The 26,389-nt window shown below is 38.3% G+C and overlaps 2 protein-coding genes across 12 annotated transcripts in view; one reads left to right on the forward strand and one right to left on the reverse strand.

Annotated features, from left to right (window-relative positions):
- The window catches only part of ELMO1 (engulfment and cell motility 1), a 526,860-nt gene that overhangs the window by 40,027 nt on the left and 460,444 nt on the right, over positions 1-26,389 (reverse strand). For all 11 annotated transcript variants that reach the window (XM_087917593.1, XM_087917598.1, XM_087917597.1 and 8 more), the window contains one exon: positions 8,072-8,235. In XM_087917593.1, the coding sequence (XP_087773719.1) occupies positions 8,072-8,235 (164 nt within the window). The remainder of the gene's footprint in view (positions 1-8,071; positions 8,236-26,389) is intronic.
- On the forward strand, positions 13,685-14,791 carry LOC148124054 (endogenous retrovirus group K member 8 Gag polyprotein-like). The gene has a single exon (XM_087915886.1). It carries the CDS (start codon positions 13,685-13,687, stop codon positions 14,789-14,791), a length of 1,107 nt encoding a protein of 368 aa, XP_087772012.1.

The raw sequence follows: 26,389 nt of genomic DNA on the forward strand, positions 1-26,389 counted from the left end.
ACCTCCAGAAGAAAAGCAGTGAGGAGAGCTGTTAGGAGCCATAATTAGGACAGGAAATTGGCTAAAGGACTTGCTGAGAGTTGATTTAAGAAGCTCGACTGAGTATTTCAAATAGAATACAATACCAACATAGAACTTTTAGATAACATAAAAAAGACTATATGGGACTTTGAAAGCTTATACCGGATATACAGCATGTAGAAAGAAAAGAAGGGAGAAGCAGAGCAACAGTGCCACCTGAAGGCAGAAGTGAAAATTGAAGGGGGAATTACACTGGCTGTTAAACATAGCCTTGAAGTTTGAGAATAAAACGATAAGGAGCTACTTTGACTGAAGAATTAAAATAAAGAGCAGAATATTGAAGCTTTGTTATTTTTTTTTTAAAAGCGTAGCTCTTGGAATTTAAATGAAAGCAAACAGATAAAGTCAACAGAAGCTGAATACTGCCTTTTTGCTTGGATTTTTTTTCCCCTTGGCTCTGTGAATTCTCTGATATATATTTGCTGGTGATTAAACTCTTGGGCATGGTGGGCCTATTTGGATTACAAATTATTATCAGGTTAATTCTTTTCCTATTTGCAGAATGGATTAGGGTTTGAAGAACTTGAAGAGAAAACTCTAAAGAGTGACAAAACTTGGCTTTGGATTACAACTTCCTGGGGTTATCTTTCAATTTCTGGTGGATTACAAATACTGAAAAAAATTAAAATGAAGAAAACAACATCTGCACCATCTTCAGTATCTTCATCAGCAGCCTCCAGCCCTGTGGGTCAGAGACCAGCAAGAAAAAACAAATGTGATGCAAGCAGAATTAAAATCTATGATACAAGTGCTCCATGAAGATATGAAAAAAATGGAAGGGAAAATAGAAGGGAATAAAGAGAAAGTAGAAGAGAAAATAGAGACCTTCCAACAAATGATGGCAAAAAATGAACAGAGTATACAAAAAGTAGGAGAGAAAGCTGAATTAACAGAAAAAAGTGGGAGAACTTGATTACAGATTGACACAGGCAGATAAGGAGCAAAGAAAGAACAATCATAGCATTAGAAATGGATAAGGCAGATTTTTATTTGAGATTTCAAAATATAGAAGAAGAAAAGGGAAAAAAAACTTAGCAGAGATAATAGCAGAGTTGTTGGCAGGGGCCTTGGAGGTAACAAAGGAAAAAGTCTTGGCAGAGATGGATGAAGTATTTAGAGCAGGAGCAGAGACACAGATTAGACTCAATAGAGAAGGTGGAACAATTCTATGACCATTACTTAGAACCACAGGAGAAAGAGAAAGGGAGGGAGGAAAAGGAGATTAGAAATTAAAAAGAAGCTGTAGGACAGAAAGAAATACAACAAAAAGAGGACAAAAGAAATTTGGAGGAAATGACTATAAGAGAAGGAGCAAGGGCAAAAGAACCAAGAGAAGTAAGGATGACTACACAGCAAAATCCATCTATAAGTAAAAATATAGAAGAAAAAATAAAATTGTCAATTAACATAAATGGACTGAACTCTGCAATAAAAAGGCAAAGAACTTTTAGTAAACTAGAAAAATTAAAGTTGGATATAATTTGTCTACAATAAGTTCATATTAAAAAGCAACACAATAAAGTATTTGAATACCCTAAAATTGGAAAGTTGTATGCCTCTCTGGCACAACAAAGTAAGAGAGGAATAGCACTGTATATAAAAGAGAAAATAAACACAAAACTAATTTTTATAGAAAAAGAAGGAAGGATCTTGATGGTGGAGATAATGATGAATGATAAACAGATACTGCTGGTAGCAATATATGCATCGAATAATGACCAAGAGGACTCTTATGATAAATTGCTTACAAAAATAATAGAATTGGAGTACCAAAATATATGTATAATAGGAGATTTTAATGCAATTGTGGACTCAAAACTAGATTACAAAACTAGAAAACAAATAAGAATGCTAGGAAAATACTTCCAAAAGCTTTCTTTAAAATGGTGGAAAAACTAAGTATTCAAGACATTTCAAGAGAGACTTATCCTGAAAAAGAACAATATTCATTTTGTTTGAATAGACATATGTCCTGGTCCAGAATAGATATGATGTGGCTATCAGCAGAGCTAAGATCTAACATACAAGAGATAAATATTGAAACAAGCATTTGGGCAGTTCATAACCCAATTAAAGCTATATGGAAAGGACAAAAAAAGAAATTGAGATGGACCATGAATCAAACAATATTAAAAGAAAAGAAATATACTCAGTTTATAGAAAGATAATTGGATTTTATAAAATTATAGACCGATATCACTATTGAATGTGGTTTATAAAATATTTGTATCAATTATTGCAGAAAGACTAAAATGATTTTTAAATCAGTTTATACATCAGATCAAAATGGCTTTTTCCCTAAGAGACAAAGACAACATGAGAATAATGTTGACTATACTGGAGTATTATGAAGTGCACCCAGAGAAGCAAATGGTGTTGATTTTTTTAGATGCACAGAAGGCATTTGACAATGTGAACTGGCAGTGTATGTTGGCACAATTAAAAGAGATGGACTTTGGGGAGAGATTTATTACAATGATTAAGGCAACATATTACAAACAAACCGCAAAAGTGATGGTAAATGGAGATATGACTGGAAAGGTTAATATTAAGAAGGGTACAAGACAAGGATGTCCCTTGTCGCCATTATTATTTGTATTGACTCTGGAAGTACTGATTAGAAATATGAGACAAGATAGGGAGATAAAAGGTATGGAAATGATAAAGATAGAATATAAGTTACAGGCATTTACAGATGATTTGGTTTTTGTTTTAGAAGATCCACAAGAAACAGGGTTTAAAATTAAACAGAGTTTAAATAGGGCATACACAACCTTTGCTAGAGCAATACTTGAATACAGCTCTGCTGTCTGGAATCCGCACTGTATATTAGACATCAATACAATTGAGCAAGTCCAGAAGTATTTTACAAAAAGAGTACTATACTCTTCTGTTCACAACAGAATACCCTACACCACAAGACTTGAGATTCTAGGCTAAGACAACCTTGAACTACGCCAGCTAAGATTGGACTTAAGCATAGTACATAAAATCATATGCTACAATGTCTTACCAGTTAATGAATATTTCAGCTTTAACTGCAACAACACAAGAGCACACAACAGATATAAACTAAATGTAAACCATTCCAAACCACTCGATTGCAGGAAGTATGATTTCAGCAACAGAGTGGTCAATGTCTGGAACTCACTACCTGATTCTATTGTCACATGCTCAAACCCCAACTCTTTTACCCTCAAACTAACCTCTACTGACCTCACCCCATTCCTAAGAGGTCTGTAAGGGGCGTGCATAAGTGCACAATCATGCCTACCATCCCTGTCCTATTGCCCCCAATTATTAGTTCCTATTTCATGTATTTAAACTTATGTTTATTCTTATTTCTATTATATTATAAGTGTTTGACAAAATAAATAAAAAAATAAAATAAAAAATAAACTAATGGAAAAAAATAGAAGAGTAAGGGAATGTGGCAGTATTGAAAATAAACAGAGAAAAAACCCTCAAGATTTTAGTGAAGAATATCACAGATAAGCAGAAAAGAGTTAATGAAGAGATTAGATATTCAGATTACCAAGAAGGTAAAGTACTTAGGCATCCAATTAACAGCAAGATGTGTAACAATTGAAGAAGATAATTATTATAAATTGATACAATAAATTAAAATAGATTTAGAAAAAAGAAAGGTCTGCAACTATCACTAATAGGAAGGATAGCTACAATTAAAATGGATATATTTCCAAGATTATTGTATTTGTTTCAAACTGTCCTCATAAAGTTGGAAAAAATATTTTGAGGATCTTAACAAAATAATACTAAAATTTATATGGCAAGGGAAAGAAACAAGAATTAATTTAAAAATTTTACAGGATACAAGAACTAGAGGAGGTTTTGGACTGCCAAACTGGGAATTATACTAGCAGCCGTAGTGTTAATATGGATGAAAGAATGGATTGCAGAGGAATACAAGAGGAACATGATTTGCAATTGGGTTGGCATGCCTTCCTATGGTATGGGAAAAACAAGATACATGGTTACTTTCAAAGACATTATATAAGAAATGCTTTATTATTATTTTGGGAGAAAATCAGAGAACAGCGCTATTTGAAAATACAAGTTTGACTTTCGACAGATTAAAAATTGTATATTTATTTGTTGGGTATTAAATTAGAAGAGGAACAAGTGAAGGAGACAATGATAGCATAGGCAAAAAACTTTGATTATGTAATAGAACTAGATAAATGGCAGAAATTGTGAGACAGAAATTATAAGCTAACAATGTCAACTGCATATAAGAAAACTTGTATAAGATGTTTTATAGATGGCAGTTACCCCCAGTGAGGTTGGCAAGGATGTTTAAAGATAAATCAGCCAAATGTTCGAAATGCCACCAGACACCTGGGTCATATGTAGTGGACATGTATAGAAGTCAAAAAATATTGGACAAAATACATACATGGTTGGAAAAGATGATACAACAACATATTGATTTAAAACCTGAAATATTCCTGTTGGGGATTTTACCTGAAATTTATAGTAAAGAGAATGTATATTTGATTATCCATGTATTAACTGCTGCTAGAATTGTATTTGCTCAAAATTGGAAAAGTGAAGAGATTCCTACCAATGAAAACGTGATCAGGAAAATATTAGGATGTGCAGAAATGAATGGATTAACACTTGCAGAAGTAGCAAACTGAATATAATATGGGAACTATTTTATCGATGGCTAGAGAAAAAATATGAAAGCTAGAAATAGCTAATAGATTAGTGAAATACAGAAAATATGTTAATATAATTAAATATGTTAAGAAGAGGAGTAGTATAATGATAGAGATATTATGTATATAAATAAGATAGTGAATTAATACTAAAATAATCAATATGGCCGTACATTTTAATTATTATTGCACAAGGTATTTGTACCCAGGTCACACACTGTTAAATGGAAGATGAATTGTTTGTATTTAAAATAAAATAAAAACTTAATTTAAAAAAAGGAACAATGGATGGAAACTGAACAAGGAGAGATTTAACCTGGAAATAAGGAGAAATTTTCTGACAGTGAGAGCAATCAACCAATAGAACAGCTTGTCTTTGGAAGTTGTGAGAGCTTTATCTCTTGAGACTTTCAAGAAGAGATTGGACCGCCATTTGTCAGAAATGGTGTAGGGTCTCCTACTTAGGCGGGGGATGGGGTGGACTAGATAACCTAAAAGTCCCTTCCAACTCTGTTAATCTGTAATCTGTAAACTTGATTGATCTCACCCTTAGGAAATTTCTCCTTAGTCCAACTCACAATGAAATCACACTGTTCCAATATTTAGAATAGAATAGAATAGAATAGAATAGAATAGAATAGAATAGAATAGAATAGAATAACAGAGTTGCAAGGGACCTTGGAGGTCTTCTAGTCCAACCCCCTGCTTAGGAAGAAAAACCTACACCATCTCAGACAAATGGTTATCCAATCTCTTCTTTAAACCTTCCAGTGTTGGAGCATTTACAACTTTTGGAGGCAAGTTGTTCCTCTGATTAAATGTTCTAATTGTCAGGAAATTTGAAGGGCTCCTGCAAAAATGAGGGAGTCAATCTATTTTCCAAAGCAGCTAAAAACATGACAGGAAACAATGGATGGAAACTAACCAAAGAGAGAAGCAACCTAGGACTAAGGAGAAATTTCCTAGGGTGAGACCAATTAACCAATGGAATAGCTTGCCTTCAGAAGTTGCGGGTGCTCCATCACTAGAGGCTTTCAAAAAGAGTGAGGGAGGAACATCCCAAAAGTACAGTGCCAGGAACCACTAAAACAATGCAGAAAACTTAAAACAGTCATTTCCCCCTTTTTTAAAAAAACCAACCCCAAAGCAAACACAGCAGCTGAGAGGGAAACTAAGAGCAGTCATTCATGCTAATTGAAAGACTGGGCATGCTGCCAAAAGCCATTAACCCTTCCAACTCTATTATTCTATGTTCTCTATGTTCTAAATTGGGTGCTTCACAACAGGAGCAATACAGCTGGCTGGACCACATATGCATTAAATTCCTGCATGATCAAGCTGCATCGTTGTCCCCTCCTGTATCTTTTCCCCAAGGAAGAAACAAGAAGTAGCCAGCACTGCAGCACCTATAAAAGTTCTTTGGGAACTCCAGGGAGTATCAGCTGATCACAGAAGTGTTACTTAATACTCTTTATAATGAAAATTATTGTAATTCTTATCTCTTTTTTTCTAGCCACATGTACCATCAAGTAGTATTCTGATTCTTCTTTCTCTCTCATTTTAAGTGTGAGCATGTCCATCTCAGCGAGTCTGCTGTTTTTGTATGATTAACTCTTCAGTTGGATTCCTCTGCTCTTTCCACATTTGTGCGTAAGCTATTCTGGCTGCTGTCAATATGTGTAAAATTAGATATTTAGTCTTTTTCGGATATTGTTTTTGAATAATCCCAAGTAATAGATTTCCAGTTTGAATTCAATTTGGCATCCAATAATTTCTTGTGTCCACTTCCTAATTTTATTCCAATAGGTCCTGGCCTGAGGACATAGCCACCACATGTGATAGTAGGTACCATCAACTCATTGGCATTTCCAACATTTTGAGTTGGCATTCGGATATATCTTGGCTAATCTTGTCGGGACTAAGTGCTACTGATAGAACATTTTATATAAATTTTCCTTGTATGTTGCGGCCGTTGTTAATTTATAATTTATACTCCATAATTTTTCCCACTCGTCTAAATTTATATTATAATCGAAATTCCACGCCCATGCTATCATCGTATTTTTTACTCTTTCTTCTTCCACTCTAAAATCTAGCAAGTATCTATAAGCTTTGGATATAAATTTTTGCTCTGGTCCAATTAATATCTTATCCAATTGATTTTGTCCCATATCAAACTCAAATTCTTCTGAATCCGTTTTGTATCTGTTTTGAACTTGGAGATATAGCCACCAATCAATTGTAATTCCTTGTTCTTTTAATTCTTGATTTGATTTTAATCTCCTTTAGGCATCTAATAGATCCTTGTATTTTATCATTTTGCCTAAATCTAATCTGTTGCGATGATAAGAATTAGAAAAGATGATTAAATAAGAATTCTCAAGAAAGTGATACGCAAGATATAATAGGATAGACAGAAGGATCAACAATGTATAATAATAAGTGTAATATATGTATTAAAGATAGGTATGAATAGATGTTAAAAGAATAAGACAATATTAAAGATGTATAATAATAACTATAATATAAAGGCAATATGTATTGATCATTAATGATAAACAAAGATAATATAGACTAAGATAGGTACGAATAGATGTTAAAGTATAAGACAATATTATATGTGGATGTCAGTGTTGTTGAAAAAGTAATTAAGATTTGTATTGGTGGAAAATAATAACAATTTATTGGAAAAAAGAAAAGAAAATGATTGTAATCTTGTCCTTCTTCCTGAAGGGAAGAGATTAATCCCCTCCCTAGATGGGTGAATGATGGGTTTCCCTGCCTTAATCCTGTCAGTTTCTGTTGTTTATTGACTTGATTCAGCATGTGTCAGCTGCATTCCAGTTGCAATTATTAAGTGGTTCTTGGCTGTCTGCCTGGAGCTATGAACTCAAGGGACTTTAGTTTCTTTAGGCCCTTTATTTTCAGCCAGTTCTCCGAACTACACAAGCAATTAACTAATGGTTTGGGTGAACTGGTGTGAACCGGCTGAATCCCACCTCTGAAAAAGGGCATGTGTGTGTGTGCGCGCGCACACACACACACACACACACACACATATACTGGGAAAAAATGTCAAAATATCATTTAATTTCCAATAACTCTACAAGACTAGAAGAAAGTATTTTTGATATATAAAGTGTCATACTTATTTGTTCCTATAAACACTTATGAATACATTGCAAGCAAATGTCAAAACTTTCTTTAAATCATAGTCCTACAGAACTTCCTGAGGTTATTCCTGAAGAAGCCACAAACATTAATTGTATGTCATAAGGAAGAGAAAATTAAAAAAAACAAAAACCTACAAAATTGGACGAGATTGGAAATCTTCCTGGTTCATCCTCTCAGACTGGCGGATTTTCAGTATTTCTGTATAGCTCAGATTCTGAAGTTTACTTTTGAACTGATCCAGTGAACTAGGCTTTGTGGTCAGTGCTCTCATTATCTGCTCCCTCACTACTTGCATGACCTGTGGAGGAAAACAAAATTGCAGTTATACCAGAGTAGCACTCGTCTTTGATGATCAAGAATAAGTTCTTTTTAGAAGTCTGCTGCAGCTGCTATAAAAACAACAACTTTGAAATACTGTAATATCAACTGTGTTATATTGATAGGACATCTCCAGTTTTACTTTTGGTAAACTGGGAAGTATGTGGCACATAGTTTTAAAAATAACATAGACCAATTATCTTTCCAACTGTTGTTTCTTAATAACTTTAAATAGGACAAAACAGTTATTCTGCATGTGACTTTATGAGAATTCAAGGCTCCAAATGATAAAATCCCAACATTTTCCATAGTTTTGCTGGTTCTATAGGGTACTTTCCATTTTAAAGTTTAGACTCAGCACCTCAGTATCTTCATGTATAGAATCTCAATGGGAGATTGTAGCCCAGGCATTCTTTCACAGCACAACCTAATTCACTACTACTATGGAAATAATATGAAGAAAGCTCCCCCTAAAAAGAGCTGCTAAAAAGAGCTGCTACTAAGGTCTACCTCGTGGTGATTCATACAGTGAAGTGTAACCACACTAATTGAATCTGCAGATAACTGCCCAGCAACCCTCTTCAAGGTGAGCTTCCTTCTCCTGGGGAAGAAGGAGATAGAGGTCCACCTGAAGGGGCGTGCTGAGGAATTTGCAGATTTTCTGGAAGACAAAATCACTTGACTTCATTCCCATTTAGATGCCTGCATGGTCTGGTGGAAGCCCCTGGGGCCCTGTAATCTAGAAACAGTTTGACCCTGTTGCTCTCAAGGAAGTGGACAGGATCCTAGGGAGTATGTGTGCAAGCACCTGTGTTTTAGACTCATGTCCCCCCTGGCTTGTGAAAGCTTCCCAGGAGGTGACAGGCGGGTGATTAATGCTTCCCTACAGGAGAGGGCAGTGCCCCAGCACTGTAAAGAGGCTGTGGCCTACCCTATTCTTAAGAAGCCATCTCTGGACTCCACCCAGTTGGATAATTTCCGACCTGGGGAAGGTTGTTGAGAAGGTGGTCATGTGGCAGCTCCTGAGGTTTCTGGATGAAATAGATTATCTTAACCCTTACCAGTCAAGATTCAGGCCTGGATTTGGGACAGAAATGGCATTGGTCATACTTTTCAATGATCTCTGGTGGGAGTAGCATGGGGGTAATGCATCCATCCTTGCTCTACTTGAATTCTCGGCAGCTTTTGATACATTGACCATGATATTATCCTGGGGGAGCTTCAGGGAATGGGAGTGGGAGGCCTTGTGCTATCCTGGTTCACTTCCTTCTTCTGTGGCCGCTCTGAATCAATATTGATAGGAGGGGGAAGATCCAGCCCTCATCCATTGTTTTGCAGGGTTCCACAGGGCTTGGTATTCTCTCTGCTACTGATCAACATTTATATGAAGCCACTGGGTGAAATCTCTCAAATATTTTTTTTTTCAATATAAACATACATATTTTGTGAATATTGCATTAACTGGGTCAAGTCTTTTTAAGCAACAATAACAATAATAATACAAATAGATATATATAGTTCTAATCTTCCAACTTCCATATCTTCATCAGGGCTAATCTCTTTTCGTAATCCATTTCTCATTTTCCCATTAATTCATTTAAACATAAATAACATTTCTTTGCGCCTTGTATTTATAGTCCCTAAATACTATTATTTAATATTTTCTAAGAATTATTCATGGTTCCACTATAACTTCAATATTCCAAATGTGTAGGGTTAATAATAACACTAAATATTGACAAAATTTAATCAATCCCGAGAGTGTATCTCAAAATCCCACATAGTTCCTAGTCCTTAATAATTTTAAATTCATAATATACTTTAACACACTATTAACATTAATAATACAATTTAATTACCTAATCCTAAATTCCCATTTACTATCATGAAATATTTGGATTACCGTATATACTCGAGTATAAGCCGAGTTTTTCAGCACATTTTTGTGATGAAAAAAACCCCTAAACTTATACTCAATCAGATCCCTCTGAAAAACAATGGTGTGGAGCCGCTGCCACCACCTCCTCCTCCCCCTCCTCCCCCCGAGCGGACTGAAAGCAGCTAGGGCTGAGGAAATGAAGCCACCTCGGCTCGCGTTGTTTTCTGAGCCTAGAGCCAGGGCGCTTTCATTGCACGGTGGAGCTTCTTGTTTCAGGAAACACCGGGCGTTGTTGCTGCCCCCTGAGGGGTGGGCGATTCTGGGCTGCGCGATTGGGGGACTTTGTGGCTTTGAGTGGGTGGGTGGGAGCGAGGACAGATGGAGTCCGCGAAGCGGAGCTTGCCTGCCCTTGCTGGCTGCCTCTGCTTCCTTAGGGGTGGGGAAGGGGGCTCATCTGGACCAAGGGTGAGTCTCTCCCTCAGTTTCCCCGAAGGATCTTCCGTCGCTTTTGCCTTCTCCCTATGTCTTCCCTCTGTTAAAATCCCCCCACACACACACACACTTATTTTCAGGCAGATAGATTTCGTGTCTGAGCATTCTCACATGACGGTGGGACTTCCCCCCACAAAAAGTTAAATAAAGAAAAAACAATACATCCTCATGCAAGAACTTTTCTGCTTCCGATTACCCCCATGCTTACAAGTTGCAAAGGAAACACAGAAGCAGGGAAGTGGCTGCCCAGCTCGGAGCTCCACACCATTGTTTTTCAGAGGGAATCTGACTTGAGTATAAGCCGAGGGTTTTTTTCAGCACAAAAATGTGCTGAAAAACTCGGCTTATACTCCGAGTCAATAAGTTTTCCCAGTTTTTGTGGCAAAATTAGGTGCCTCGGCTTATATTCGGATTGACTTATACTCGAGTATATACGGTATATTATTAAATTATGTTTTCTATTAGTATATATACTACTATTTTCCCATTTTATTGAAATGTTTTCCCATTATCAATCATCTCTTGATCTTTTTGAAATTCCATCATTTATTGATTTTTTTAATCAACTTTTTATCTTCTCTATCTTGGAATCTTATCTCTCTCTCTCTCTCTTTTTTTTTTTTTTCTCCTAATCTTCCCCTTCTGAATACCTTTTATCTCTTTCTTCTGTTGTATTTGAACTCCCATCAACAAAACTTCTTTTGATTTTTCTTAAGGAGATTTTTTCCTTTTCCCTCTATTCTGTTGTAAATTTTTATGAGGTTATGTCTTCTACTTATTAATCCTTTCTCCTCTTTATTTTTTAACTTCTTGCATCTCTTTTTGCTTTTATTTCTCCATATAGCTCCACTGTCTAAGTGGGAAACTGCCTACACTTGCAAGCAATTGCAGAGCTTTTATTGGCAGTTTATCCCCGCTTTTGCCCAAACAGCATTGCTGACTACAAATCTGTTAAAAACCAAGGGGGAAGATAAACTGAAACCTAGCCAACCACTGAAGTGGACTATGGACTGCCAAGCAGCATTTGAGAAACTAAAAAAAAACTCTTTTTGGTGGAACCTGTGTTAAAACATCCAGACCCAGATAAAACATTTGTAATTCAGGCTGATGCCAGTGATGTGGCAGTGAGGTCTTATTCCAAGAGAATGAAGAAATCAAATTACAACATGTGCATACACCTCTAGGAAATTAACTAAAACTGCACAGAGATGAGAAATATGGGGAAAAGAGGCTTTTGCAATCAGGTGGGTGCTCCTAATTGGAGATATTTCTTAGAAGGAAGCAAAATACCTTTCCAAGTATGGACTGATCACAAGAACTTGGAAGCACTCAAAACCCCACAGAAATTGTCCCCAAAACAGGTCTGATGGGCACAGTACTTCCAACACTTTAATTTCACTTTGAAGTATTTACCGCGAGGAAAAAATTTCTGGCAGATGCCTTGTCCAGACTACTCCAATTCAACAATGTCAAGTAATCAAACCCATGCTCTCAGCCTCCTAATTAGCAGCTAAAGTTGTCACACTTTCAGACAAGGATTGACACCCCCGATCTTAGACAGTACCACCACCATAGAATTAAAAAAGGCCTTGGAAACAGATGAATGATTTAATAACCATAGACACATTTTCATAATAAAAGATGGGTTAGCTTGGGTGGGGAATAAGCTGTATGTTCCAGCTAGGGAAAGGCAAAAGTTTTTCAAGGCAAGAATTTAATCCTATGCCTGAGTTACCCTCAGACGAACCAGAAATCTCCTCATTGAAACAGTGAATCAGTCATTTGCAAACCATTTGGCTGGTGGCTCACAAAGACTTGAATATTGTATTCATTAACATTTACAAGTCATCTTACAATTTCAAGTGATAAAGTGCAGGGTACAATGATTCCAACGAAATATAAAGCATATTAGAAACAGAAATCCAGTCAAATATATCAGATTGATGACCACCTACTCCAGATATGCCTAACTGTTAACTAAAGGTAGGTAAATTGTTCCTTTCAGGGATTCTTGAAACATAGTTTCCAACACCCCTGTGTCTACCTTCCCAGAACAACTGGCAGCCACCTCCGACAGAACCCCAGAGGCCAGACAGATCCCCAGATAATATCAGGACCTCACTGAAGTATTCAGTGAGACTGAGTGTGACATCCTACCCCCCCACCGTGAAACAGACTGCACCATAGAAATCATCCCTGGGGCAAAGTTACCAAAGCCCAAAATGTACGCCATGACGCCCCATGAAATGTGTGGGAACTATGATTCTTTGTTCTTTGTGTACGTGCTAGGACAACGGAGCCTTCTGGTAGTTGGCTGGAACACGAAGCAAGGTGCAAGGACAAATCGTTGCCATTTCTTAACCAGAACTGTAGCAAACTTAAACATAAAGCCTTGTATGCTTTATGTGAATGATCAGTGCATGTTGTGTGATGTAATGCATTTGTGATAGGACATTAACAAAATTGCTACATTAACAAAGATTGCTTCTAATAAAAGAGGGTTTCGGAGTTCTCTCTGCGCTCTCATCCCAAGACAACTTTGCGAAGTGTCTTCTTTTCATGAGAGACCACCACAACTGGTGACCCGGCGTGATCTACTCAAAGAGATACGTCTTTGGCACACCATTCTCATCGTCTGGAATAGACTTGGTGCACCTCATCCGCTTGAATCGCTGGCGACAACGGATCCTCGTGAGTATGGGTGGTAGATTCTCTAAGGAGCAGGCAGCTCACATTCAGGAAATCAGAGAATTGACCAAATGAATTTTTTTACCTTTAAAGGGGGCTCCCTTCATGCCCCCTCCCAAAAACCTCTATTGAGGAACTCCTAGAATACATTTGGCAACACTGCCCTTTTATCCGGCTAAAGGCAGTATCAAAACTACAGTATGGAAGGAGATTGGAAAATACCTTCATGCAAGTCCTAGGGCCCCTTCGTCTATATTAATTGCTTGGAGGGTAGTTTTGAGGCTCTCTCCTCTCTAGAGCAATCCCTACTTGGCCCCCTTTCTGGACCCCCTCCCTATGTGAATCCTGATGTACAACTCTTGCCCCTGCTATGGCGCCTGTGTCTCTTAAACCGACTGCCCCGAGGAGGCAAATGAGGTTGGTAAACCTCCCCCTTCTCCTGACCCCCCTCACCCAATCCCTCTTCTTCTTCTCTTGCTTTCCCTTCTGTGCCTTCCTCCCTCCTATGGGTGCGGTTCATGCCGCCATCGCTGCAGGAGTTAGAACTGGTGAGTTAGATCACTCTGACTGCCCATCGGCGTTCCCATTAGTTTATGCACAGAACGCGCAGGGACAAAACGTCCCGCACTGGGAACCCATCCCTGTTAAATCAATCAAGGATATCAAACAAGCTGTACAAATGTATGGTATTCAGGCTCCATTTACGATGGGATTATTTAGAATGACGGCTAACACCCATATAATGATCCCAGCTGATTGGCATAGCCTTTTTCATATGACTCTAACAGGGACTCAATTTGTTGTATGGCAATCGGAGTTTCTCCATCATTGTCGCCTATTGGCAGCTCAAAATCCGAATCTTACTGCAAATGAACTGGCAGGAGAGGGTGCCTTTGCTGCTCCCGCAGCTCAATATAATAGCCCTATTAATGCTCTTAACCTTCCTGCACAAGCCGCTCTGCTTGCGCTCTCTCGCTTGGATGACCCTCATACCTCCGCACAATCTTTTGCAAAAATTCTACAAAATTCCAATGAACCCTATGCCGATTTTATTGAATGCCTCCAAACGGCCCTACAAAGGCAAATTACAAATGAGGAGGCTCGGCAGGAAATTCTTCTTAAATTGGCATATGAGAACGCTAATGCAGACTGTAAAACCTTGCTTACTCCCTTGATTAATTCTCCAGATGCCACTCTAGCCCAATTCCTACAAGCCTGCAGGGTGGTGGGAACACACCAATACACTTCCGAAATGATGGCTGCAGCTATCACCAGAGGTAATAAGCCATCTGGTAATTGTTACAATTGTGGGAAGCCTGGCCATTTTAAATCACAATGCCGAGCCCCCGGCGGGGGGGCAGCAAAGCCCTCCGCCAGTAGAGATGTTCGACCAAAAACAGTCTGCCTGAAATGTAAGAAAGGCTATCATTGGGCCAATCAATGTCAATCAAAAACTGAACCCTCGGGAAACAAGTAGAGGGGCCGGCAGCTAGCTCCTCTCCCAAGGCTGCCCATATACCATCCACTGTGTATGAATTATCAGTGGCAGAAGATGTGCTCATATCTTTTCCCCATCTACCACTCTCTGTCAGTGCACAGCTTCCTCCTTCTGCCTCCTTCTCCTCCGATAAAACTGCTCATATACAATCTCACCCTCATGCCCTCCTCAAAGGAATCTCTGTGGTTCCCGATCTGCTTTATCCTTCCTCAAAACTCTCAGCCATTAACCTTTCTGTGCTATCCACTCTTCCAACGAAGTTACAAAAGGGTGATGTCGTAGCAAAAATGATCATGGTACCGCAACTTCCCTCTGATGTGCTTGCCCTCACTAGACCTATCACCGAAACTAAGCCCACACTCTTGGCTTTAATCAAAGGTCGCCGCTTCACCGGTCTTCTGGACTCTGGTGCTGACGTCTCGGTGATACGCTCTGACGAGTGGCCTACAGACTGGGAAACAGAGACCTCCCCATCGGTAAGAGGTGTAGGAGGGATTCAAATGGCTCGCATCAGTAAGTTTTGGCTCCCTGTGACTTCTGAAAACCTCACAGGGACTGCACAAATAAAGCCCGTCATCCTCCCCCTTCACACGAGTTTGTGGGGGAGGGACTTACTCTCTCAATTTGGTGCTAAATTGCAGCTAAAATGACTCACCCTCTTCCCCTTTGCTTGACCTTAAGCACGGACATTCCTGTTTGGGTTGATCAATGGCCATTGCCAGCAAATAAATTGCTTGCATTACAGCAATTAACAGCCGCATCCGCTGCTACTATTCTATCTGCTTTCTCTCTTTCTCCCCTAACCCCTTGGGACAGTCATAACTATTTTCATCAAAATAAAAGGGCTCTTATGAAGGAATTCCAAATCACCGCCCAAGAGGCTGCTGCAATTATTCAACAATGCCCTACTTGCAGCAAGCAAGCCCCTGCCCTGCCAATGGGAGTAAATCCCAGAGGCTTAAAAGCCTGCCAAATTTGGCAAATGGATGTAACCCAGTATGCGCCTTTTGCACCATGGAAATATATCCATGTTTCAGTGGACACATACTCAGGGTTCATCATGGCCTCCCGCAAAGAGGAGAGACCACAAAACATGTCATTAACCACTGCATCCGGTCATTTGCATGCCTGGGAAAGCCCTCGGAATTAAAACTGATAATGGCCCCGCCTATACTAGTACCAACTTTGCTACCTTTTGTAAACAATGGGGCATTTTGCACAAATTTGGCATTCCATACAATTCTCAAGGGCAGGCCATAGTAGAAAGAGCCAATCTGACCCTAAAGAATGCTCTTGACAAAGTTCAAAACTCAATGGGGAAACTCACCCCAGAGCTACCCACACTGCAAAACAAGCTTAACTTGTGCTTATTTACATTGAATTTCCTGAATGAGTCTGGCACACCTGCTTCTTCTGCTGCCTCTCGACACTTTTGCTCTCCATCCAAGGATGCTCCTAGACCTCCAGTCTACTTCCGACAGTTGCCAGATCCCACATGGCATGGGCCAGCTGAACTTATAACCTGGGGATGAGGGTACGCGGCTGTTTCCTACAACAACGCCACCACCTGGGTCCCCGGACGACAAGTGAGGCCTTTTCTACCCAAACCAGCCTTGCCTACATCAGCATCATGAAGCTGCCCGCTGCATTCATCATTTGCCTCCTGGGTTTCCACATCATTCCTGCCGATACGACAGCCACCCCATCCTCCTGTGACGCCTGCATCAAAACTACTTGCAGCGGGCGAAAACCCAATCCACCCTGATCTATCATACCTTGAAGCCTGAGTGCAACTCCACGACGGTCTCCCCTTGTCTGCATAACAACACTCAATATGCACGATGTTACACTGCTGAAGGCATTCAGTGCTATGAGCCCAAGGCAGTGGGACCCATTACGGCATCCCTATATGTCTATGCATACAAAGGTGGCTCCAGTTCTGATCTTGCAGGAATGTTCTCTACCAGTCAAACAAAAAATGGGTACATAACCCATAATGTCACTCGGGGGGGGGGTACCAACACCTCAGTATGCTTTGATGCTTGCCTTGCCATCAGCAAAGGTCAAGGTCCTAACGACGCTGCAGGAGTTACCTGTGGCTCACACAGCTGGCAGAGATCTTATCTACAGGAAAAGAAATATCTCTTTCAAAAGGTGTCAGGGAGTAACGTGGGGGCCACCACTGTTTACAACTACTGGTACACCCCACCTATTGACTCTGCTCAAGTAAGAGGCCCTCAAAATATTAATATCACTGTTAAATCAAGCTCTACTTCATGTACCACTGACAAATGTAATCCCATTTGCTTATACACTCACTTACCTGAATCTAAGGGGGTACAATATCGTTTTTTAGGTCTTGATTTTAGAGACATGTTTGGATCCTGGTTCCCAATATTGCCTGGTTTGCAAGCTATTGTAGCGCTCATTGGTATGATTGCTGCGGGATGTGTTGTATTGCCTTGTGTATTACCCATCTTTGTACGCACTATTTCTAACAGTTTATCCCTCTTGGCTGAGAAAAAAGCCACTGCGCAGGTAATGGCTCTCTGGAATCAACAAATAACTAACACATATGAACCACTGCCATCCGAAGATGAGATAGGGGAGCCAACCTGTGACGACCCAGACGAGGACAAGATGTTTGTGATGGTTGAAGAAGTCACGAACGCCATGGATAACATCAGCATGCACAGCACTCTTGCCTATGGACCTGACAAAGACTGTTGTTGGGACTAAAACACTCCCTGTCTCTTAAAAAAGAAAAACAGGGGAGATGTGGGAACTATGATTCTTTGTTCTTTGTGTACGTGCTAGGACAACGGAGCCTTCTGGTAGTTGGCTGGAACACGAAGCAAGGAGCAAGGACAAATTGTTGCCATTTCTTAACCAGAACTGTAGCAAACTTAAACTCTGCAGCCTTGTATGCTTTATGCGAATGATCAGTGCATGTTGTGTGATGTAATGCGTTTGTGATAGGACATTAACAAAATTGCTACGTTAACAAAGATTGCTTCTAATAAAAGAGGGTTTCGGAGTTCTCTCTGCGCTCTCATCCCAAGACAACTTTGTGAAGTGTCTTCTTTTCATGAGAGACCACCACAGAAATGTAGGAAATGCGCAAGTATATAGACAAAAACTTTAAAAAGGGTTTCATTGAACTGACCAAGCCACAGGTCACAGCCCCAGTCCTGTTCAAAGAAAAAAAAAGATGAGACCATGAGAGCGATAAATGGACTGTGTGTACACAACCTATATCCCTTCCCGCTCATGAAGGTCTTCCCACCTAGCCAAAGGGAAGGTCTTCACCAAATTAGACCTCAGAGAAGCATACTATTGAGTTCGCATCAAAGAGGGAGACAAATGGAAAACAGCATTCAACTGCCCTCTAGGGAATTTTAAATTTAAAGTCATGCTTTTAGGACTACAGGGTGCCCCGGCAGTATTATGCAATTAATAAACGAGGTGTGACATTATCATCTTTTTTTATACCAGGCCACCACTGGAAAAACTTCTAGCAGCAAATCTGTGCCTCAAGCTGTCAAAATGAGAATTTCACCATGCACAGTTGGACTACCTGGGATACCGAGTCTCCAATAAAGGCATAGAAATGGACCCAGCCAAAGTACAAGCCGTCCTTGGTTGGCAAGCCCCTCGCACCCACAGACAGCTACAAAGCTTTCTCGGGTTTGAAAACTTCTACTGGCAATTCATCCCCTCCTTTGTGAGAATGGCCAAACCCATGACAGATCTTCTAAAGACAGGGAGCACAGTGCTGGAAGGATTAGGAATCCTTGTTTTTGCTATGAATAGAAGCCAAACTCTAGAAAATTGCTGCAAATAGGATTGATCAAGAGCAAGGTATTCATTTTATATAACTGTTATGACATAAAGTAGCATGTGACAATAATTTCATATGGCTATAATAATACAGAATATGTTCAGGGAAATTTAATGAAGTATATTATTAAAATATAAATGTTTCTGTTCTCAAATTACATAGCTATGCTTAGGATGCAAAAATATATGCATTTTACTTTAAAGAAAAATGGCAACACTTATTCTTACCTTCTGTTTAAAAATTAATAAAAGTTATATTAGCTACTTAGATTTCTAAATGTAAACAAAATGACCTATGGTGCATGTCAGATTCCATGTCCCACTTAATTTCCCCCCCCCCCAGATTCTTTTAATATTTTAAATAATGGAAAATTAGCATGCTACAAAGAAAAACATTAATCCAAACAATTATATTCATTGTCAAGAATGCTTCTACAATCTACTAAAATATTTTAGAAAGTAACAAGTGAAACTTAGTGTATACAACATGCATACAAACTAAAAATGTGATAGTAAAGTAACATTTAGTGATTAATGGAAGATGTGAAATGTTGAGTAAAATGTACGAACATGTCCATAATTTAAAGGATTGAACATAATACTTTCCTAATATTTTCAAATATAGCTGCTGGTTCTCACAAAGTTGGAAAAACATGCTGTACCATATTTATTGAATTTTCAGTTTTTGAGCTGAATTTCAGAAAGGACATAATTGCCACATTGTACAGAATCAAGACTAATTAAGTTTAAGTCAGGATCAATCAGGCAGGGATATAGTAAGATGCAATGGGCTCTGCAATAGGATGTGACCAGTGGTGTGTTTCAAACATTTTTCTTACTGGTTCGGAGCTTGCTTTGGAGCTTGCTTCATGTGCGCGCACTTTGTGGGTGGGTGCACCAATCACGCACTTTGTGCAATTTTGTGCAGTGATCAAACAAGAGAAAAACCCTAACTCTGCCAACCAGCAATTTGCCTCCTTGCAGCAAACAGCCTGTTTCAGTTTCAGTTTCAGCACAGTCTGATTAACACAAGCAGCTGATTGTTGGTTGGATCGGCCTCTTACCATCAGCTGTTTCAGGCTGCAGGGATTGCCATAGCCTATTGCCACCTCTGCACGCCCCATTTTCAGCCTCTGAATCCCGTTTTCAGCATCCACACATCATGTTTTCAACTTGTGCATGCCCCATTTTCAGGCAGCGGGGACTGGAACAGGCCAAAAATGGGATGCAATGGGGCATCCAGAGGTGGCAATAGCCTATGGCAATCCCTGCAGCCTGAAACAGCTGATGCTGATCCAACCGGAAATCAGTTGCTTGTGCTAATCAGGCTGTGCTGAAATTGAAACTGAAACAGGCTGTTCACTGTTTGCTGCAAGGAGACAAATTGCTGGGAGGCAGAAGCCAAAGTGTGAGGGGTGGCGGGTGGGTGGGGCCAGTCAAAATTTTCCCTACTGGTCCACAAAGACTGGTCAGAACCAGCTGTATACTATCCCTGGAAGTGACATGTTATGCCTGGCACATAGTTATTTGTAAGACCTCCAGAGAAGAAATTATGAATGAAAATCATAGTTGACTGCTTCAATGGAATGAAGACACAGCAAATAGAGTGGCTCTTTGTAATTCCACTCCAGACAAGAACAAGACTTGAGATTACCCACAAATGCTGCAGGTAGTTGCTCCTCATGAGGACAACTGGTTTACAGCTATGAGAGATGGGGGAACATCCATCTTGCTCAAACAATACTGGTGCCTTCAAAACACACTGAATTAACATAACTCATTTTCTGATCTTTGGAAATTGTTGTTATGCTTTTCAGCTATTAGGAACCTTTGAATCAACAAGTCTGAAAACAGTGAGTTTCCTTTAATTCTTAGCAAAACAAGCTTTAAATACTAGTTTAAGAATGAAAACAATGAGACTTTCTGTTGGGTACTGTGTCGGTGTGGAGCTGAGGAGCAGATCACCGCTCTGAAAGATTCCAATTTTCCCTAGTTGGTGGCTTTTTGGAACATGTCGGAACCCAGAGGGGTAGGCAAAAGAAAGGGGAAGACACGGAGGTCTTGGGGAGGTGCTGCGATCCTGGAGACTGGAAGAAGAACCCCTTGAAAACCAATGGCAGAAGGGGGAGATCGTGACAACCGTGACGATTGGAACCAGAGATGCAGCAGCCCAGCCAATTAAAAGAAGGGAAAAGAGGGAAACAGCAGGCTAAGCACGGGAAAGGCGTATTTAAAGAAGATTTTCAGAATATTAGTGTATACTGTAACGGAAGCTCCAAACTGAGTGGTGTGGTGAAGCGGCAGAGTTTTTGACAGTAGCACTGACTGAAACAACGGCAGAGATTTATGCTGACTAATGGAATCGTGAAACCTGAGGAGACGAAGGGTGAGATAAGAGCATTTGCTTTGCAAGTGGAGGAGTGAATTATAGAACCTTATTGTCCATTTATTTGAGAAGTGAGGAAAGAAAGAAAAATAAGTGAAAGTGATTAAGTGGTATAGGAAAAATGAAAGGACAATTAAGAGTGTAAAACTTGGGAACAAACTTTTGACGCACTGAAAGATCAGAAGAAAGGACTGGGGAAAAGAAACTTTAATTTGATAAATATTAATAGACAATCCTGACAACAAAATAAGAAAGATTTATTTAAGGTTCATAAGTGAAACTGTGACTGTGACTGTGCGGGAATAAAAGAACAAAAGAGCAACAAGAAAATACACAAACGGAGAAAGTGACTGTGCAACTTGGAACGAGGACATTTTGAATTAAGAGCTGTTGTAAGACAATTAACAAAAAAGAAAATCTCTGGATCTGATTTAATAGATATTGGTAAGATACAAACCTATTTAAGTGATGTTGGTAGAAAACTAATCTGATAGAAGTAAATATATTAGAAATTTGTATACAGAATATTGCTTAATACTGATTGAACTTTTTGGATTAATTGAATAATTGTTGGAAAGTGATTCTATAAGCATATGAATTCGATGGTCAAAGAATAAGTATATAGTATTATTATTTTCATCTTATTGTTCTCCTGATAAACTATACCAATCAATTTTTGTTTAAAAGTACTATATAAGGAACCTAAGAGAGAGAGAGAAAAAAAATTAGACTTACTTACTTCAATTAAATATATATCCTTAAGGAAATAGATAAATTCATATATTTAAATATATTAATGAGCTGGGTGCTTTAACTATTTACATTAATTATGTGATTATATAGGTGTGGTGTTTTCTGGTTAAGCATACTGGTATTTACTTACTTGTATTTATAGTGGATTAACTAAATATATATTGGATTAATATTTAACTCTCTAAACCTTAGAATATTTGACGAGTTAAGAAATAGAAATAAGATCTGTCTGGGACTATCTATAATAGAAAACTCTTATTTAACAATACATGTATAAATACGTATACTGTATTTAAAGGAGAAGACAATATAACTCTACTAGAATGGTTGATGGTGGATTGGAGAGAGCTTTTACAAATAGTTAAAATGGCAACGATAACTACAAATATAAAATCAGGGAAGAAACCTACAACAGTGACATCTTCACCTCTGGGACAGAGATTGCTTGATGCAATGTTATTGGCAGAAAAAGACATGTTCTGCCCAAAGTTTGCAGGCAGTACAGTCAACACTTGCCATGGTGCAGGAAATGATGGTAAAAACCCATGAACTGATAGCAAGGAATCACAAAGACATGAAATCAGAAATGAGAATGGAAATAGGAGGAGTGAAGAATGAGATACAAAATTTGGATAGTAAAATTGGAAAGATGCAGGAGACAATGACAAAAAAATGAACAAAAATTAAACACAGTAGAGGCAAGAACTGAGTAGGTGGAAAAGAGATTAGAGGAATCGGAACAAAATTGGAAAGTTTTATATTGTGAACTTCGGGATTCTGTGGTGCATATAGAACTAGAAAAAACATCATTTTATTTGAGATTCCAGAATGTTGTTGAAGATAAAAAGGAAGATCTACGTGAAATAATGGCGAACTTGATAGCAACAGCCCTACAGAAAGGCAAACAGGAAATTGAAAATGACATGGATGAGGTTTACAGAGTATACACACATTACACCCGAAGACACAGACTACCCCGAGAAGTCCACATCCGATTCGCAAGAAAGATGATACGAGACATGCCATACGGCAAGACCAGAGACGAGCCACTGATATATAAAGATCATGAAGTGGTAACGTTGAAGCAAATACCCAGGAGAGTTAGGGAGCAAAGAAGGGGCTACCAGTTTTTGTCATCTCAGTTAATTAACAATGGTATATCGTTCAGATGGCTCACTCCAGAAGGGCTCCTAATAGCATGGCAGGATCAAAAATATAAAATTGATACAATAGAGAAAGCACATCAATTTCGCGAACAATATCTGGGACCTGAGGAAGAAGATGAAAGTGGAGAAGATTTAAATACAAGAAGTCAGGAAGAACAACTCTCCGAAGAGAAAGAACTTGCACCACAGTCAGAATCTCAGAAACTGAGAAAAGATGAGCACAACAGACCAAGTACAAGAGAACCCAGAACAAGGAAAGAAATAAAAAACATTCCACACAGACAGTAACATGAACAGATAAATCACCTTATTCTCAGTTAATATCAATGGTTTAAACTCAACATTAAAAAGAAAACAGCCTTTTGAAAAACTTAAAAAACAAAATGCAGACATAACTTGTATACAACTACACATCATAGATAAACAGGCAGACCTCCTAAAGGATACTAATTTGGGAAAAATGTATTGGGCTCTTTCAAATCAAAGAAGGAGGGATATTGTAGTATATATAAAAGATTGGCTGCAACACAAACAAGCATATAAGAATGATGATGGAAAAATGTTATTTATAGAAATAATATTAAACCAGAAAAAGACTTTGTTAGTTACAGTATATGCCCCGAATGTAAATCAAAAAGAATTTTATAATAAACTCCATCCTAAGATAGTAGAAAATGAATATACAAATGTATGTATTGTAGTAGACTTCCGGTTTGTCGGCTTCGGTGACAGCAGGGATTCGCGTTTCTCCGCGATCCCTGCTGTGCTAGCCGCCTTGGTGCCTCCGATCCTGATGGATTTGGAGGCTAAGGCTGCCCTGTTGGGGCAGCTGAAGAAAGGGGGGATCCGGATAGGGGTTGAGGAGTATCGCAACCCCCCTCCCCAGCCGGCAATAACCCCCTTCTCTCAAGATGGTGGAGCGGCGGTCTTAATGGCCGCCACAAAGAAGCCGGCAACTGGATAAAGAATGTGCAGGAGGAAGAAGAAGGAGTTTTAAAACAAAAGTTTTCTCTTGGTCGAACTGGGACCTTAAGGACATATTCAACACCTGGGAAAGTATTGGCTTTTTTCTGGACGCTACAATGTTCCCGATTGATGTTTTCAGCGGTGAAGAAAAGTGATGAAAAGGGAAAGTTACTCTCCCTCCCTTATGGAATTAACAAATGGACAAGGAAAACCTGCTTTTTAATAGAAGGTAAAACCTAAACTCCTTTGTTATAAGTGGGAAGGGAGAGGCTTGGAAAAAAAAAATTCTAAAACTTTGCTGGAGGAGATGCCTTGAAGATAAGAGAATAGAAATTAATTGTAAAAAAGATTTAAAGCACAGACTGGACATTTTTTCTTTCCCTAATTTGACTTCACCCCTGGAAGAGAAATTGTAAAAAGAAGAAGTTTGTACTCTGCCTGGACTGTTTGATGACTTCGGGATTTTGGGACTTTTGGGAACTGTTTTAAGTTTGGAAATAACTGATTGGCTTAATAATAAGAAGGGGATACAGAAAAAGAAGAAGAAACAGTTTAAAATGGCTCTATCTCTTGATGAACTAAAAAAATAATATTTAAAAATAAGGAAAGAAGGCAAAGATGTTATGGGAGAAGCCCTTTGTTTTCTAGATATGGCGCTTGTCATGTGTCAGCAAATTAAACAACAGCTGGAAGAAGCCGAGGAACAAGAAGCCATTTTTAATGAACTAAATGGTGTGACTAAGAAAGAAAGGAGAAAGAGAGGAGCGAAAAGGAAGGACTTAAGAAATAAAAAAATATTTATGAAAGAGAAAAATAAGATGCAAAAACAACAGAATGCTAGAAAGCAAAAGGAAAGAGGAATGCAACAGAAAGGGGAAACCAAGAAGGCAGAGGTTTGGAGAGGAGGGGGTAGAAAGTTTAGGCGGGCTAAGAAGGAAAGGGAAAAGGGGGAAAAAGTTACAAAGGTATAAAACAAGATGGAGAAAAGAAATTTTTTTTTAGGGATAATGGGTAATGTATGGGGTTTTTTTTTCTTAAAAAAAGGGGATTCTGCAAAGTACACATGAGTATTGTAATAGTGGTATTTGTATTATAAGTAGATAATCAGAACTTTTTAAGATCTAATAAAAGACTAAAATATTAAGGTATAACTTTAAAATGTTTAATAATGAATGATTTTAAGTTTTAATAAAATACTAAAGGGAATGTTTAAAATGTTAGTTTAAATATAGAGTTTAATGGATTAAGTTGTTGACTGTTATGGATTTATTATTGTAGTATTGGTTTTTGAAATAGTAGAATGTACTAAGCAGAATCTGATTGGGATTTAGATGTTATTTTAAATTTTAATTTAGGGGAATGATAGAAAGGCATCATACTCTGATTAGTGATTCCAGGGGAAATGTAAATGGAGAAATGGACAAAAGATATAAAAATATTTTTCTTTAAAGCAAGATTAAATATATAAAACAGAATTAAGACGAGGGAAAAGTGGAGAGGAGTTATATAATAGATATAGAATGGTAAACAAGATAGATAATGGTTTATAAGAAGAGCATGAATTCAATTGAAGTCCATACAAAAAGAGGTAATCCGGAGCCAAGTTACTTTCTAAAAGAAAGTTTTATGTTTTTATGTTTATGTCTTATGTGTGTGTGTTCAATTAAGAATTAAATAACAAAATCTCGGAGGAAGACTAGATGAGAAAAACAAGCCAGAGGAAAATATAAATGTGATGATTGAATAGCAGATAAATTAGAAAGGAAATATGATTGAATAATGATTAAAGAGAAACAATGTGGAATTTGGTAAAGGGAATTTATGTGTTTATATGGAAATGGGATAAATTATAAGTATGTGATATAAAGCAATGTGTTACCTGCCTTGTAAAGATTTACAATGGAAAGAGGTTTTATGTTTTTAATGTTTAATGATGTTTTGTTTTGTTTGTTTGTTTGTAAAATTAATAAAACTTGTTTTTTAAAAAAAGAAGAATGTTATTTATAGAAATAATATTAAACCAGAAAAAGACTTTGTTAGTTACAGTATATGCCCCGAATGTAAATCAAAAAGAATTTTACAATAAACTCCATCCTAAGATAGTAGAAAATGAATATACAAATGTATGTATTGTAGGAGATTTAAATGCTGTTTCAGACAAGAACAAAGACTATAAAAGTTCCAAAAACAAAAAACAAAAATAAAAGGAGACTATTCCCATCTTCTTTTAATAACATGGTGAGGGAATTAAACTTGAAGGATGTGTGGAGAGAACTATACCCAACCAAAAAGCAATATACTTTCTTTTCCAATCCCCATCACTCTTGGTCTAGAATAGATCAGATTTGGATGGACCCAGGCTTAATGGAAAACATTGAAAATATAGAAATTTTGCCAAATATATGGGCTGATCATAACCCTATTCAAATTAAGTGGAAAGGGAAGAGAATGATTGGAAGATGGACA

Source organism: Pseudonaja textilis, chromosome Z, assembly GCF_049901715.1.
Source record: "Pseudonaja textilis isolate UNSWEBS1 chromosome Z, rPseTex1.2, whole genome shotgun sequence".
NCBI lineage: Eukaryota > Metazoa > Chordata > Lepidosauria > Squamata > Elapidae > Pseudonaja > Pseudonaja textilis.

What these genes read in the sequence shown, in the direction of transcription:
- LOC148124054 (XM_087915886.1), top strand. Translation starts at nt 13,685, where the DNA reads ATGGCGCCTGTGTCTCTTAAACCGACTGCCCCGAGGAGGCAAATGAGG.